Here is a 16,752-nt window from a genome sequence, read left to right as displayed (position 1 = left end):
CGAATCGACTTCAGTTCTGGGATCGTTGACACGAGGTCTTCGATTTGAGGTATAAATTTTATATTTTTGGTGATGTTAAAAATTCGTCGATTTCTGGAATAAATCCAATAAATTGTTAAATCATACTGAAATTGAAGATTGTTGAGTAGTGTATGATTTTAACGAAGTAGAGAAGGTTATTGTGTTATTGTTTTGAATTATTCCTAATTTATTATAATTAGGGATTTTTAATCATTGAATTGAGATTGGAGAGTTGTTTGTCAGTTGTTATTAATTCTGATTATATATTCGGAGTCTACGAAGTATAGGCTACACGTTGATATAAAGTTTTCGTAATTTGACAGATGTTGTAAAATAGCCTATTATTTGAAGTTAATTAATTAGGGTGTATTTGACGGTAGTATTGTGAATTAAATACACCAGATTATTAAATTGTTGAATAATACGAATTTATAATCGAGTTTTATATTTTGTTGAATTAATTGTTGTTGGGCTATTTGATGTTATATATTGAGGCTGTTATAACTGTGTTTATACGGTGACAATGATATGATAATTATTGTTGAATTATTTAGATACATCACAAGCCTCGGGATCAAAGAAATAGCCAGATTTTATATATACTCGATTATCAGGTACGTGTTGACGTACGAGCATATGTTGTTATTGTTTAGTATTGATGAATACTATTGCGTTGAACGATGATAAATCACCGGAATTGGGTGATTTGATATCATATTTGTTGTTGTTCATTATTGTTGATTTTGTTGACTATCGTTGTTGGGAGACGTCTCGTTGATGTTGTCACGTTGATGTTATTCGTTCAACGATATTGCTGTCGCCGGAGTTGAGGTGCGATGTATCGTTGATGTTGTTATTCGTTCGACGATATTGCTGTCGCCGGTGTTGGGGTGCGACGTATCGTCGATGTTGTTGTTCGTTCGACGATATTGCTGTCGCAGGTGTTGGGGTGCGACGTATCGTCGATGTTGTTGCATTGTGATGTTGTTGAGATTGTTGTTGGCTGATTGTCCAGAAACGGCAAAGGGGGTATTTCTGTTATGATTTCAATTATATTTTATGTCGTTAATATAAATGTTATGTATTACGATGATAATTGTTGTATATGCTCACCCTTTGGGGGCTGTTTCTGTTGGGCAGGTTACAGGACTATGCGTGAAACAGGATAGTGGTGAAGGACTAGGTGTGTCTAGTCAAACAGTCCTGTAGTTAATAGTAAATAGAAACAATATGGTTCATTGTATTATTTGAGTTGTATGTGTGTATTTATTAAACTGTTTCTGCTACACTGACGTAGATAGTGTGGTGATGACATTATTTTGTCGTATATGCATTATATTATTACGTCGTCGAAAAGAAAATTTTTATGCATATGGCGTCACATGTTGTATGATTACGTGGCGAGGTTTGGGGCGCCACAGACGCTGAGTCCCGAAAGAGGGGGTGAAGGCCCTTAGGCGAAATCCCACATCGCTAAACCACAGGAGAGATGTTGAGCATTTAAATGAGCGTGTAGCAACCTCTTGTTACGCGTTTTAAATCCGTGAGGCCTCGGGCCAAAGCGAACAATATCACTAGTGGGCTGGGCCGTGACAGAGACTCCAATTTTGATTGCAGGAAAGCAAAACGGTAGATAACAATGTAAGAAACATGAGCAGAAAATGTAAGAGATCAAAGAAAAATCAATATGTTAGTGAATCATCTGGTGGTATTTGATGCGGTTCGAGTTCTTAAGAAGTTCACAACTTTTACAAATGTGCCTTGTTGGATGATGGAGTCCCATTTTCACTTGGATGTTGTCAGGTTGTTACAGATAACATCTTATCGTCACTGATAAAATAGTCTCGGGATCACCCGGAGCATTGATGACCATAGAAGGTGTGATTTGTGAATTTAACAGATTAATTTATGAATGAAAAACAACTACCAATAGAAATCCCAATGAAATGAAGAGAGGTTGGAATTACTGTTTCTCAACTAGATATGTTCTAGTTGAGAAACATCGAATGTTCTGTTTTTCTTTTGGTTAATTGATTAGTTTATGCAATTAATTTGTTGTTCGTCTGGTCCGTAAGATGCAAGTGTTTATCTTGCGCCGTGACATTTGGTATCAGAGCGACTTCCCGTGAGTTTGAGATAGTGGGGAAACCTCAGCGATAACGGTGAGTTCCGAAAGAGGGGTGAAAGCTCTTAGGCGAAATTCCACATCGCTAAACCACCGGAGAGATGATGGGCATTTAAACGAGCGTGTAGCAACTCTTGTGAAGCGTTTTAAAGCCGTGAGGCCTCGGGCCAAAGCGAACAATATCACAAGTGGGCTGGACCGTGACATTTGCTATGAGAGCGACTCCGTGTGAGTTTGGGATGGTGTGGCAAACCTCGTCGAGGATGCTGAGTCCCGATAAAGGGTGAAGGCCCTTAGGCGAAATCCCACATCGCTAAACCACATGAGAGATGCTGGGCATTTAAATGAGCATGTAGCAACTCCTTGTGACGCGTTTTAAAGCCGTGAGGCCTCGGGCCAAAGCGGACAATATTACAAGTGTGCTAGACCGTGAGATTTGGTATCAGAGCGACTCCGCGTGAGTTTGGGATGGTGGGGCAAACCTCAGCGAGGACGCTGAGTCCCGAAAGAGGGGGTGAAGACCCTTAGGCGAAATCCTACATCGCTAAACCACAAGAGAGATGTTGAGCATTTAAATGAGCGTGTAGCAACCTCTTGTGACACGTTTTAAAGCCGTGAGGCTTCGGACTAAAACGGACAATATTACTAGTGGGATGGGCCGTGACAGAGACTCCAATTTTGATTGCAGGAAAGCAAAACGGGAGATAACAATGTAAGAAACAGGAGCAGAAAACGTAAGAGATCAAAGAAAAATCAATCTGTTAGTGAATCGTCTGGTTGTATTTGATGTGGTTCGAGTTCTTAAGAAGTTCACAACTTTTACAGCTGAGCCTTGTTGGATGATGGAGTCCCATTTTTACTTGGATGTTGTCAGGTTGTTACAGATAAAATCTGATCTTCAGTGATTAAATAGTCTCGGGATCACCCGGAGCATTGATAACCATAGAAGGTGTGATTTGTGAATTTAACAGATTAATTTATGAATGAAAAACAACTACCAATAGAAATCCCAATGATATGAAGAGAGGTTGGAACTACTGTTTATCAATTAGACATGTTCTAGTTGAGACACATCGAATGTTCTGTTTTTTTTTTTTTTTGGTTAATTGATTAGTTTATGCAATTGATTTGTTGTTCATCTGGTCCGTAAGATGCAAGTGTTTATCTTGCGTCGTGACATTTGGTATCAGAGCGACTCTGCGTGAGTTTGAGATGGTGGGGCAAACCTCAACGATGACGGTGAGTCCCGAAAGGGGGGTGAAGGCTCTTAGGCGAAATCCCACATCGCTAAACCATCGGGGAGATGCTGGGCATTAAAATGAGCGTGTAGCAACCCTTGTGAAGCGTTTTAAAGCCGTGAGGCCTCGGACTAAAACAGACAATATCACAAGTGGGCTGGGCCGTGATATTTGGTATCAGAGCGACTCCGTGTGAGTTTGGGATGGTGTGGGAAACCTCAGCGAGGATGCTGAGTCCCGATAAGGGGTGAAGGCCCTTAGGCGAAATCCCACATCGCTAAACCACATGAGAGATGCTAGGCATTTAAATGAGCATGTAGCAACTCCTTGTGACGCGTTTTAAAGCCGTGAGGCCTCGGGCCAAAGCAGACAATATTACAAGTGGGCTAGACCGTGAGATTTGGTATTAGAGCGACTCCGCGTGAGTTTGGGATGGTGGGGCAAACCTCATCGAGGACGCTGAGTCCCGAAAGAGGAGGTGAAGGCCCTTAGGCGAAATCCCACATCGCTAAACCACACGAGAGATGTTGGGCATTTAAATGAGCGTGTATCAACCTCTTGTAACGCGTTTTAAAGTCTTGAGGTTTCGGGCCAAAGCGGACAATATCACTAGTGGGTTGGGCCGTGACAGATACTCCAATTTTGATTGCAGGAAAGCAAAACGGTAGATAACAGTGTAAGAAACAGAAGCAGAAAACGTAAGAGATCAAAGAAAAATCAATCTGTTAGTGAATCATCTGGTGGTATTTGATGCGGTTTGAGTTCTTAAGAAGTTCACAACTTTTACAGCTGAGCCTTGTTGGATGATGGAGTCCCATTTTTACTTGGATGTTGTCAGGTTGTACAAATAACATCTGATCGTCACTGATAAAATAGTCTTGAGATCACTCGAGCATTGATAACCATAGAAGGTGTGATTTATGAATTTAACAGATTAATTTATGAATGAAAAACAACTACCAATAGAAATCACAGTGAAATGAAGAGATGTTAGAACTACTGTTTGTTGAGAAACATCGAATTTTCTGTTTTTTTTTTAATTGATTAGTTTATGCAATTAATTTGTTATTCGTTTGATCTGTAAGATGCAAGTGTGAGGTTACTCGCATTTTTTAAAAACAATTGAATATATTAAAGGTGAATGAAATACACTGACCTCGTGTTTACTGCGAGTACTATGTTTTTTTTAACCAACGGAACTATATGTTTTTTTTTTACCAACGGTGTCATATAATATTCTAAAAGAGAGGTTCATTCGAGAAGGCTCAATTGGCTATGTCGAGACAATATGAATGTAACCCAAATGAGAAAAGGTTTTATTCAAACAAAACTCAAAAGCGAACACGAGAACAAAAATAAACAGCTATCATCAGAATTTGGTCGGTTTATAATGCATTGCACAAAAGGGGAAGAGCAACTTGAAAAAATGGCGTTGAGAAACAAAAATTTTACACAATCTTTTACAGAGAGCCCTATCCGGTTCTTGCCAAATTCTAAACCGAACATAGATAGATATTGGACAAGATAAACACTTTAGATCAATTCCCTCCACAACGAAACACTATCACTACGGAAAGACAAAAGAATCACCGATTCATCTTTGAATTCTGGAGACTTTTTTCAATAATATAAATCCATTCAACACTCGCATCTGCTCGACCTTTGCTGACTGTTGCTTCCAACGTCAATTGTGTCGGGCAAATATCTTCACCGGCATGAACAAATTTTCAAAAGATTAATACAATCAAGAGAAAGAAGCTAACTCGTGTGAGTGTCAAACTTTAAGGATCATTATGTGCACCACATGATTCAAGTACTTTTCTGGAACAACAGATGAATGACTACATGCAAGAACATTAACTAATACACATAACTCCCTCTCGGTGAACGGTCATGTTTGAAAAAATAACCAGAATTCACAAGAAATTTAATGCACTTACACTTCTTCTTCTTCTCCAGTATTCAGAGCATTCTTTGCAATAACCTGAAAAGCTTCTCCAATATTGGTGCCTTCCTTGGCAGAAGTCTCAAAGTAGGGAAATATTCCCTTTCGAGGCACACAAAGCCCGAGCTTTTTTCTCAGATACCTGTTGGGATTCAAATAAGACAGCACAAACCTTTTCAATCCAAAATAAACGTTTACAGCTTCAACAATAAAATAGTGATAAGCATCAGTATAGTTCAACTGTATTGGTTTATCAGGCTTGCTACCCCTCCAGTAAACCATGAGATCAACCACTCATCTCCAACCCTACCCATCACCTCACAAATGAAAACTCCCAGTCATCCTCAAAAGAATAAAACGAATAAGATAGACGCACATATATAAACATGAAAGAGCAAGAATTCTTGTAAAACAATACAGTTAATTTAGGGGGGGGGGGGGGGGGGGGGGAGAGAGAGAGAGAGAGAGAGAGAGAGAGAGAGATGAATACCACTCTACTATTTCCTCCATCCACATCGATCTTGTTACCGATTACAACAAATGGAAAATTTTCTGGGTCTGATGGACTTGCCTGCAGACATTTTCCAGTTTTGTAGTATTTTCCATCTCTTCAGTTAAGTGAACGAGAACAGAAATATCATCAGGATGAAGAATCTTTCTTTATCAAATGCATCATAGCTACTATTAACCAAATGAGTTGCATACAAAATCGATTAAAAATAATAATAAAAGCACTTGAAAAATACAAACTACTATTTTGCTAAAACAGCAAATACCCCAGCCGGAAGATGACAATGCTAAGAATTAAACTTATTACTTCGTATTACACATCTGCAAGGGTTGGGCCCATGGAGGACTTGAGCTCTTACAATTCATGGAAAAGGGGGACTTGGCAGATTTATTTAAATTATATATACATTATAAGGAAATATAATATACTAGATAAATCATATCAAAAGTCTTTAGTGAGAGAAGTAAATAGGTAAATTGAAAGGCACCGCGAGACGGTTGTGCTTAATTCAGTTCGATAGAAGAAGATAACTAAAAAAAGAAACCTGAAATAGATACCTGAATTAGGAATTCTTCTCTCCAGTTGTTAAGATTATCAAATGATTTCATCACATTGACATCGTAGACAAGCACACAGCAATCAGCACCGTGGTAAAAAGCAACCCCAAGACTTTGAAACCTCTAATGGCCAGCTGTATCCCATATCTACTAGAACAAAAATCAATCTTAAGGCATAAAAACTCAACATAACATCCAAGGTCGTGAGAAACGCTACTAAAAATAACAAGGGTTGATGAAAAGACAAAATATCACATAAATTTCATTTTTCCATTGCATTTTCAAAGGCACCTAATGCGTATCACTGTTGCATGGAGATAAGATTACAGTTATATATCAGAAAATTTAACGTCTAAAAACAGTAATATGTCAGCATTCTACTTTCTGATAATACAATGAACCAGACATAACACTTGATATCCTATATCAAGTTTCGAGGAAGAAGTGTGTCCTTGGATATGACTCATCTGACCAAGGAAAAGTTTGAGATTACGAGGGTGTGTTTTTATGTAAACACGAGTTCTTTTGGTCAATGAACCTCGTATTTTCTCTCATAAACCGTTAAAAAACAAATATATCCCAGACATACCTGCAAAGTGAAGAGTCTATCCTCAAATTGCACTTCCTCAGTCAGGAAATCGGCCCCAATTGTCGCCTTGTATTGTTTGCTGAATTTCTTGTTTACATATCTTTAATCAACAGATGAAGGAAACATTAAACAAATAGATAAACAAGAATCTTTTCTCATAGTAGTAAATTATGTACAGAAAAAATTCTCAGATATGCTTGAGTATTGTCTTAATAAACATGAACAACTATCAAGGATACTGATTCATCAATGAGGTCTTTCCCACCCTGAAAATCGCAGAAAGAAAACAATTACCATAAGTATGAACGCACATACAAATAGGGTGTGATATAAATCTTACAACCTACACTCAAATCAATCTAAAGTGATGGCATAGAAATCATTTGGACATTATATTTCAGTGACATAACAACAAAGATTAAAAGTTAAATTTTGTCATTTCTTTGGTTCCACCCTCCATTGGATGTTCAAAATGATTTGTGGTGCAACTCTTGATAACCAAAAAATTTTCCTCACATTTTCTTTATTATAATCTCAGGCCAAAACATGGAATTGAAGAAGAAATACAGCAACATGAAATATATTAATTAATCTACCTATGTCATCGGCCGAGTTTTCAGAACCCGAAAGCCGGCATGCTTCGGATCCCACTGCGAGGTATCCATATGGCAGATCGCCCCAGCTTCCACTTTTCCACCGTCGTCCCCTTCCACCAGGACCTTGTAAAGCACGTTGTCTCCCACCTGAGCATGGCAGTAGAAAACCGCGTAAGGGTACGGCAATCTGTGGCACGAAACCAGTTCCGAAGCCGGAATCTCCGACGGGTTGTCACGGACTGTGTAGTTCTGCAAAGTGGAGATCGATTCATTCAGGTACTCGGTATTCAATACCTGGAACTTCGAACCGGGCCTGAACACGGAGTGAACGAAATCCAACATGGATTCTAGAGAAGTGGCGCAGATTTTAGTCTCGCCTCTGATCGGTTTAGCTTCACAGTGGTGAAGCGTCATCTTCATGGCTTTGGCTTGTTTGGAATCCGATGGGAATGAGAAAAATTCGAGAATTTCGGGGAATTGGGCTGTGGAGAAAGGAATGGAGTTGGATTCCTCCCTGGAAAGAAAACGGGGAGAAGCTGACGGGGGAGGGGGAGGTGGAGGGGGAGGGGGGGCTCTTTTCTTGGAAAATAGATGGGAATCCTTTTCCCGATCACGAGATCATCGTGGTGAAAAAACACGTTCATCTCAGTATCCACGCCTTGATTTTCGTCTCCGTTTTCGACCCGTGATCAAAGATGGTTATCTCCATGATCCGTCGCATCTCTCATGGGATCCAAAGGTGCATGTTTGTGCAAGTCTTTCACGTGTGCTTCACAACTTTGATACATGTATTTTGACATTGTGATTCAATGTTTCACAATTATGTTATATTTTATAACATTTTAACGTATGAATCACAATTTTACAACTATGTTACATGTTTTAACGTATGAATCATGATTTCACAATTATGTTACGTGTTTTAACATATCAATAATAATTTCACAACCAACTATGTTACATGTTTTAACATATGAATAACAATTTCACAATTATGTTATATGTTTTAAAATATGAATCACAATTTCAAAACCAACTATGTTACATGTTGTTTTGACCAATGTTGCATGTTTTTAATATATGAATAACATAATTTCACAAGTATGTTCTATAATGTTACATGTTATGATATATGAGTCACAATTTCACAACTATGTTACATGTGTTTTGACATATGAGTCACAATTTTACAATTATGTTATATGTTTTAACATACGAATCACAATTTTCACAATTATGCTATATGTTTTAACATATGAATCATAATTTCACAAATTTCACAACTATGTTACATGTTTTAACATATGAATCACAATTTCACAACCAACTATGTTACATGTTGTTTTAACATATGAATCATAATTTCACAAATATGTTATATAATATTACATGTTTTAACATATGAATCACATATTTAATTGAGTCGACACAAAGTAGACCTTGTTGTTTTTGGGTCGACCCTTGTTGGTTTGCTGGGTCGACCAAAATTTTGGTCTTGTTTGGGTCCAAAATTGCTTTGGTCGATTTAAACATCAAGCAATTTGGGTCTACCCATGGTCGACCAAAGCAATAAATGGCTTGGTCGACCAAAGCTTTTGCTTGGGTCGACCAAAATTTTGGTCTACCCAACATCGATCAAGTTTGGGTCGACACAATGATTGTTTTTGTATTTGACTCGTTTTAATTGGAGGAAGATATGTGTCGACCGAGAAGAAAGAGAAGAGAAGAATTAATTAAGTTAAAAAGTTTAATTACAATTAATATAATAATCAAAAGTCAACTCCTTGTTTCTTAAAAAAATGTCAGAGTCCTTGTTTTTAAATACTTTCTTTCTCATTCCTAATTTTTTAATTGGCCCGATGATTTCGATTCCGATGGGAGATGAAGTCGAGATTGACCGGCTTAAGTATGGTTCTGGTTCTGGTTCTGGTTCGTGACGTGTTGGTTACAGTTTGGTCACATACAATTTGAATTAAAATTTCGGACTTTAATTTTAAAGATGGAGAAGAACATACTGATACAACGCATGAGGTAACCTATTAAAGTTAATTATTCAACATTTATAGTACAAAATATTATGAATTTTAATTTTTTATTAAAAGAAAAATAAAGAGGGGTTATTTCATTAAAAAAATGATATACACATTTCTTAGTAATTTAATTTTTCTTATTAATAATTAAATTAATATTTTGTTTTTGAAACTCAAATATGCACACACGCTTTTAATAAGGATTTTGTTTGCCTTTCATAAAAGGATATTAAATTGTTCTTTCTCATCAAAGAGTGCCGAAGGAATCCATTTTGATCGGGAAACTTAGAATAAAAACCACTTTATTTTGTGATGACTTCGATTTTTTCAATTTGCGACGGTTTCTGTGCTATTAAAAATTAACCGTCGCTAAAACTGTAGCGACGGTTTAAAAAAACCGTCTAAAACATTAGCGACCGTTTAAGTTATACCGTCGCTATTAGCAACGATTATGAAAAAACCCGTCGCTAATAGCAACGGTTTATTTAGCAAAACGGTCGCTATTAGCGACGGTTAAAAACCGTCGCTATTAGCGACGGTTTATTTAGCAAAACGGTCGCTATTAGCGACGGTTAAAAACCGTCGCCGATGAGATCGGCGACGGTTATAACCGCTATGTAGATCGGCGACGGTTACAAAACTGTCGCTAATAGCGACGGTTTTATAATAAACCGTCGCTAATAGCAAATTGTCTATAAATATGCCCACACGCGGTCCCTTTTCTCCGCACCACTTCCCTTCTGCGATAGATTTTTCTCTATTTTAGTTTCGAGTTGGGGTATATTTTTTAGATTCAATTCTTGGTAATTTTTTTGTGTTGGTTAAGATCATGAATTTTGTTAACTTGTATAAGTTTGTTGTAGATTTAGTGCAGGTCGTTTTGCAGCTGAATTTTTTGCGCATACACAGTATTCCGTCGTCTTCGGTCATATTGTAAGTTTGTGTTAGGTTTATACATAGTTTAATTTGTTTTTATTGCATGTTATTTAGAAATTAAATAATATATATTACATGTTTAATTTGTTATTAAAATATTGTATAATTTAATTTATATAAATTGTCAATATTAAAATTGTTACATATATTAATTTTTTTAATTAATGAGAAAATGATATGTATTAAGTAAAATACATCTTATTCATTTTCTTGTAGGATAAAATAGATAACAATAGAAATTTGATGCATCGTCGGTTGGATAATGAATTTTTAACGAATGAATACTGTGTTGGTGTAGAGTCGTTTGTAACATTTGTATTTAGTCATCCTGAGTGTTTATTAAATGAAAATATATGTTGTCCTTGCAATAAAAAAAACACCACCAATTGCTCAAACTACATTTCCGGATTTTTTTGATACTATTGAAGAAAATGTTAACTTTGAATAGAACCCTGAAAATGATAATAAGAATTTTGGTGAAGAAAATCCTACAATAAATATTGTTCACGAAGTTCATGAAAGTCCAAACAGTTATATTAAATCATTGTGTGAATGTATTAAATCAGCCGAGAAAGAAATTTGCACGAATTAATTTTGTGATACGATACCTTCTAATTTTATGCTATTTTAGTCCATCTACAACTTAAATGTTCAATTTTCTGCAAAAACCTGTAATTAGATGGTTGTTAAAGCACATTTTTGGTGTCACAAACATTGAATGGTTATGGTGGAATGCATAGAACTTGTGAAATTTGTTTGATTTGTTAGACTTTTTTTATGTTAATTGCTCCTAAATAAATTTATTTCCCTTCAAAAGCGAGAAATCCGTGAATTTTTGGTAACTCTAGCTTTAACCACCTCTAATTAACGTTTTTTGACAAAAAAAAAAGAACATTCTGGTGTTAGATGGACAAAAATAGCCAAAATTTAGAAGTTATCGTATCGATAACAAAATTGAAAAATTAGTGGACCAAAACCAAAAAAAAAAAGTTATTGGACCAAAACAAAGAATCCCCAATTTTTCAATGTACTTATGTCCCAAATTTTCGTCAAAGTTAACATGATGTTAGTCGCTTGTTTCTAAAAATCAACCCGGCAAAAAAAAACCCCGAGCTCTGTTTCTTTGAATAAACCCAAGCTTTTTTTGTTAGAAAATCCCAAAAAAAAGTTTGGTCTGTAGTTGTGGTCTGTGTCTGCTCATGCAGAAGAAAGAGGAGATAGAGGTACAATACAATCAGCCACAACATATATACATTTGTTAATTATTATGACTGATAGTAAATAGTAATAGTTAAAATAATAGATGAATTTTGTTTTAAAACATAAATATTTTCAAAAAATGTGTCGTCTCTATTAACGGTCACATTTTAATAAATATAGTTGACATGTAAAATTTCATTATCTAATAATATAAATACTAGTTTAAGTGATAATAACTTGAGCTATGAATTAAAATCACTTTTTCATAGTATTGACATTACAGAAAGAAACAAAATTTTACCCGCTTTCATGTATAAACATATTATTTGCATGGATGTCTATATTAAAGTATTTAACTTTCTAGCTTATTCATATTTATATCTATCCATCTTGATTAAGTCTGTTTTACTCTCCATAACTTTCAATTTTCTCTTCTTTTACCCCACAATTAATGTTTCATAAACCAGTGCATGTTAATATTTTTAACATTTAAGTTGAGATTCAACAAGTGGATTTTTTTTCATTAATATTTTTTATTTAGTATTGAATTTAAGTATTTTTTTGACAATTATCTGGTACAAACAACTTAATAGTAAAATTTTACTTAAAAAAATTGATACTGCATAGCAATACAAAATTATACAAATTACGAAATGATACAAAATAATTTATAAATTACTCATTCACTGATCACGCCGACATGTTTCTCATAATGAATTTGATGATGCACTTGACTATCTTGTAACTCTGAATTTCTTCGATATTCACCAAATTCTGAGGTTGAACCCTGATTAGCTATGAAAGTATCTACAACTTCAGTGATTAAATGCAAGTTGATTCGAAGAAACATCTCGAGACAGCTCATGAAATTACTTTATTTTACAAAATATGTATTCACACGCTGTTAAACTTCAGTGCATTAAATATATCATTAAAAATTTGTAAAATAACTTTGATCAACTATTTTTTTTAAATAATATCTTTAAATGTATTTTTTAATTTATTTAAACAACTAATTGAAACAATAATACGATTGATTTAAAATTCAATTTATTATTTATTGAATAAATAAATTACTCAATTTAAAATTTAATATATCATACTAAAAATTTTTCATAAACCCTTGTTTAAAAAAATCATAAACCCTAGCTCAACTGCACAATTCACCCGTCGTCGACTCGCTGCTGTCGATTCGGTTTTCAAGTAATTTCACATTCTTCTGAAATTGCTGTTATTGATGTAGATGAATTTAGAGCTTCGTTTTCAAGATTTGGTTTCTTACCTTAAAATTGAAATGTTTTTTTTTTTGGTTGAATTAGATAATGAGGGTGAAAAAGCAGAAGCGACATCGAAGAGCTGTGAGATTCTACACGGCTTGCTATGGATTCCGAGAGCCGTTCAAAATCCTCTGTGATGGAACCTTTGTGCACCATCTTCTGGCGAATGGAATCACTCCCACTGATACTGCATTGGCCAATATTCTTGCCGCTACTGTCAAAATCTTCACTACCAGGTTTGATGATTTTCGATTTATTATGGACTTTTTGGGTAAATAATAGTTAATTGATTGTTAATTGGGATTGGAAATATTTGGCGACAGATGTGTTATTGCAGAGTTGAGAAGCCTTGGTGAATCGTTTTCTGATTCTGTTAATGCTGCCCGAAACCTGATAACTACGAGGTTAGTCATTTTGATTTTTAGGTATTATTGGGCATGTTGGCTTCATCATTGTATTTGATGTTTGCTTCACTCCTAGACTCTGAAAATGGTTTGTGGTTGGGATATAAAGTTTTTATTTTGGTGATGGAACCTATGCTGCTATATGCCTTAGTCTGCGCCGACTGTCTCTATAGAAGATAGAGTTTCGAAATTTGAGGATCAATGTGAACAAGATTGAACAATCTGCTTTGATCATGCTGTGATTTTTCATTGCAATACTCTCGCTCATGTTGTTAGTTAGGTTGGCCTATGTATATTCAAATGTGAGTTTAACTTTCAATAAACGGATTTCTAGATGCGACCATGAGAAGAGAAAAACTGCTGCAGCGTGCATGATGGAAGTTATCGGTGAAAACAACTCCGAGCACTTTTTTGTTGCAACACAGGATGCTGAGCTGAGGAAGAAGTTCCAAGAGGTTCCTGCTTTTTTTATGTGCAAAATCAAATTTTCATGCTGTTGTATGTTGAGTAGCAAAAACCACATTTTTGTTAGACATTCAACTTTTTGGGGCTGCCATTTGCAGATACCAGGAGTGCCAATCGTATATGCTCTTCGAAATGCTCTGTTTCTCCGAGCGTCCATCAGCAATTCAGCATGAGTTTGCCAAGACTGCTGAAGAAGGGCGCTCACATATGACTGAGTTGGAATACAAGATGTTAGTAAAGAAAAACAGAGCAGACAGTGAAGAAGCGTGCAACACTTTGGATGTGAATGGCGATAATGAAAATCATCAGGATCGCAAGAAAAATGATAAACCAAGTAGGATACTGCTAAATGATAAAGCTCAGTTCAAGCGAAAGAGAGCAAAGGTTAACATCAATTTCCTGTCATCTTTTTTCCTTTTGCCATTCCCGTGGGATCCCTCCACGTAGTTTTTACTTACTCAATTGTTTTCAATATTTAAATATATGGTGGAGAAATCAATTCTTTCAATGTGATCGTAGCCCAATGTCCAAATAGTTTGCTCTCACATGGGAAGCCACAAGATTTTCTCTTATTTCATAATTTTGCAGGCATTTGGTTGCTGAAGATGTGACATTCATTGTATGAAAGTTATTATTGCTTCTGTCCACCATCTTGAAACACAGATTATAGCAGAATTACGCAACACAATCTTGTTCAATCAGGATTTTTTTTAACGGTACCAAGGATATGCTTGTATTGATTGCAGGGTCCAAACCCATTGTCATGCAAGAAGAAAAAGACAAAGATGAATGAAAATTCTGTGGCAGGAAAGGTGTGGATTTTTGTAGTATTTCAAATAATTTTAATCCATCCATGCTTCTCATATACCTTTATGGAAAGTGTGTTCAGCCATGATTAATGTTAAATTAATATATAATTGGTGTATAGATACTGACATGAACTCAGATTATTTTAAGTTTAATTCCGGTGAACCTTGAAATCACCAGAATTTTATTTTTTTTATGCGTAAAGAATAGATTTTGCCCTAAAACAAATAGTTAGTGGTTTTGATCGAAGTAAGAACTTTTCTGAGGCTCCATACCTGAATGATTAAATCAAATAAATATTATTAAATTTGAGAGTAAAATAGCAATTTAGCTTAAAACTACTGGTTGTAGTCTCTATCCATCTTTTGATATCCTCATGTAAATGAGCCTTTTTTTTGGGAGTGTACTGAGCGGTTATAATTTGTGGTGTTTCCTTTGTAGTATCTGTTGCTGAGACTCCAATTTTGATTACAGGAAAGCAAAACTGCAGATAACAGTGTAAGAAACAGGAGCAGAAAACGTAAGAGATCAAAGAAAAATCAATCTGTTAGTGAATCATCTGGTGGTATTTGATCCAGTTCAAGTTCTTAAGAAGTTCACAACTTTTACAGCTGTGCCTTGTTGGATGATGGAGTCCCATTTTTACTTGGATGTTGTCAGGTTGTTACAGATAACATCTGATCGTCACTGATAAAATAGTCTCGGGATCACTGGGAGGGAGCATTGATAACCATAGAAGGTGTGATTTGTGAATTTAACAGATTAATTTATGAATAAAAAACAACTACCAATAGAAATCCCAGTGAAATGAAGAGAGGTTGGAACTACTGTTTTTTTTGTTTTTTGTTAATTGATTAGTTTATGTAATTAATTTGTTCTTCGTCTGTTCTGTAAGATGCAAGTGTTTGAGGTTACTTGCATTTTTTAAAAACAATTTAATATATTAAAGGTGAATGAAATACACGAACCTAGTGTTTACTGCGAGTACTATGCTTTTGTTTACCAACGGAAGTATGCTTTTTTTTACCAACGGTGTCACATAATATTCTAAAAGAGAGGTTCATTCGAGAAGGCTCAATTGGCTATGTCAAGAGAATACGAATGTAACCCAAATGAAAGTTCATTCGAGAAGGCTCAATTGACATCAGTAAAGTTCAGTACCTGGCAATTGTTATAGATAGTGAAGAAGCCGCTCACACTACAAAAGTTCTGCACCTATTGAGGTGGCTTGAAGCTATTGGAATAAAGAAAGTTTGTCTATACTATACAGAAGGTAAGATTTCGGCTATAAATTAATCAATGATGGTCTGTTGCTAACATTTTGTTGACCTTAGAGCATTGTGATTACAAATCCTTTCATGCTGTAGGAGTGCTGAAGGAATCTAAAGAAGCCCTCACTCTGTGGTTGAAAAGTGAAAAGATCTCCAAGGTAACTGCCTTACACAAAGATAGTTTGTAGTTTTTCTGTCTCTTAAATCCCACCACACATAGCCCTCTAATGAAAACTGAACCATCCTTGCACAGGAAACTACGAGTGACCCACTTCTTGGACCAACTTCCGTGAGCTTTATGGATTCTGGAATACATTTATAAACTTTGTTTTCGATCATTTGAGAGGTGAAAGTGTATGTCTTTTGAAGTTATTATTCTTACATATTTGGACACTCATACCGTAAATGAAGTTAGCAACACGATGCATGCATTTAATAAAGATTATGTAGTGTTATCACAGTTATGACAAAAAATTAACTGTAAAGACATGATTCGTGGTGGGTATTTGATGGGGTTTGGTGAATTCACCCACCGCATCCCATTTGCATATAGTCTTTCGCTTTATACAAAAGATGATTTATAAGCATCTCATATTATGGTTATATCATATACTATATTGATCTCTTGTTTCGAATTATATAAAACTCAGTCTCAAATATACAAGCGTCTACGCGAAAAGCATGCGTCGATAAAGTCAATCGGTAAAGGAAACAGCTTTTTTAGTTGATACGATGTCCTATTCTTACTTGGAAGTTATAATAAAACAGAGTGATTTTTTT

The 16,752-nt window shown here is 35.6% G+C and overlaps 1 protein-coding gene, 1 long non-coding RNA gene and 1 pseudogene across 3 annotated transcripts; 2 read left to right on the top strand and 1 right to left on the bottom strand.

Annotated features, from left to right (window-relative positions):
- Positions 1–4,023: 4,023 nt before the first annotated feature.
- Positions 4,024–16,361, top strand: LOC142554133 (uncharacterized). 2 transcript variants are annotated; one of them, XR_012822106.1, is made up of 4 exons: positions 4,024–4,295; positions 15,774–15,974; positions 16,069–16,130; positions 16,226–16,361. It is a non-coding gene; the product is annotated as an uncharacterized LOC142554133 (long non-coding RNA). The 2 variants fall into 2 exon arrangements; XR_012822105.1 differs by lacking the exon at positions 4,024–4,295 and adding an exon at positions 4,576–4,633.
- Positions 4,678–7,587, bottom strand: LOC142554130 (ras-related protein Rab7-like; annotated as a pseudogene).
- LOC142554131 (uncharacterized) lies at positions 10,338–15,685 on the top strand. The gene is given in 9 exon segments (XM_075664779.1): positions 10,338–10,390; positions 10,476–10,545; positions 13,068–13,261; positions 13,349–13,429; positions 13,764–13,884; positions 13,993–14,040; positions 14,042–14,278; positions 14,641–14,706; positions 15,176–15,685. Coding segments are annotated over 7 exon segments (843 nt in total). The 5' UTR covers positions 10,338–10,390; positions 10,476–10,545; positions 13,068–13,070; the 3' UTR covers positions 15,275–15,685.
- Positions 16,362–16,752: the final 391 nt, after the last annotated feature.

The sequence above is a fragment of the Primulina tabacum genome, chromosome 8, assembly GCF_025594145.1.
Source record: "Primulina tabacum isolate GXHZ01 chromosome 8, ASM2559414v2, whole genome shotgun sequence".
NCBI lineage: Eukaryota > Viridiplantae > Streptophyta > Magnoliopsida > Lamiales > Gesneriaceae > Primulina > Primulina tabacum.
Note: the sequence above shows the minus strand (reverse complement) of the source record. Positions and strands in the feature narration are given on the sequence as shown.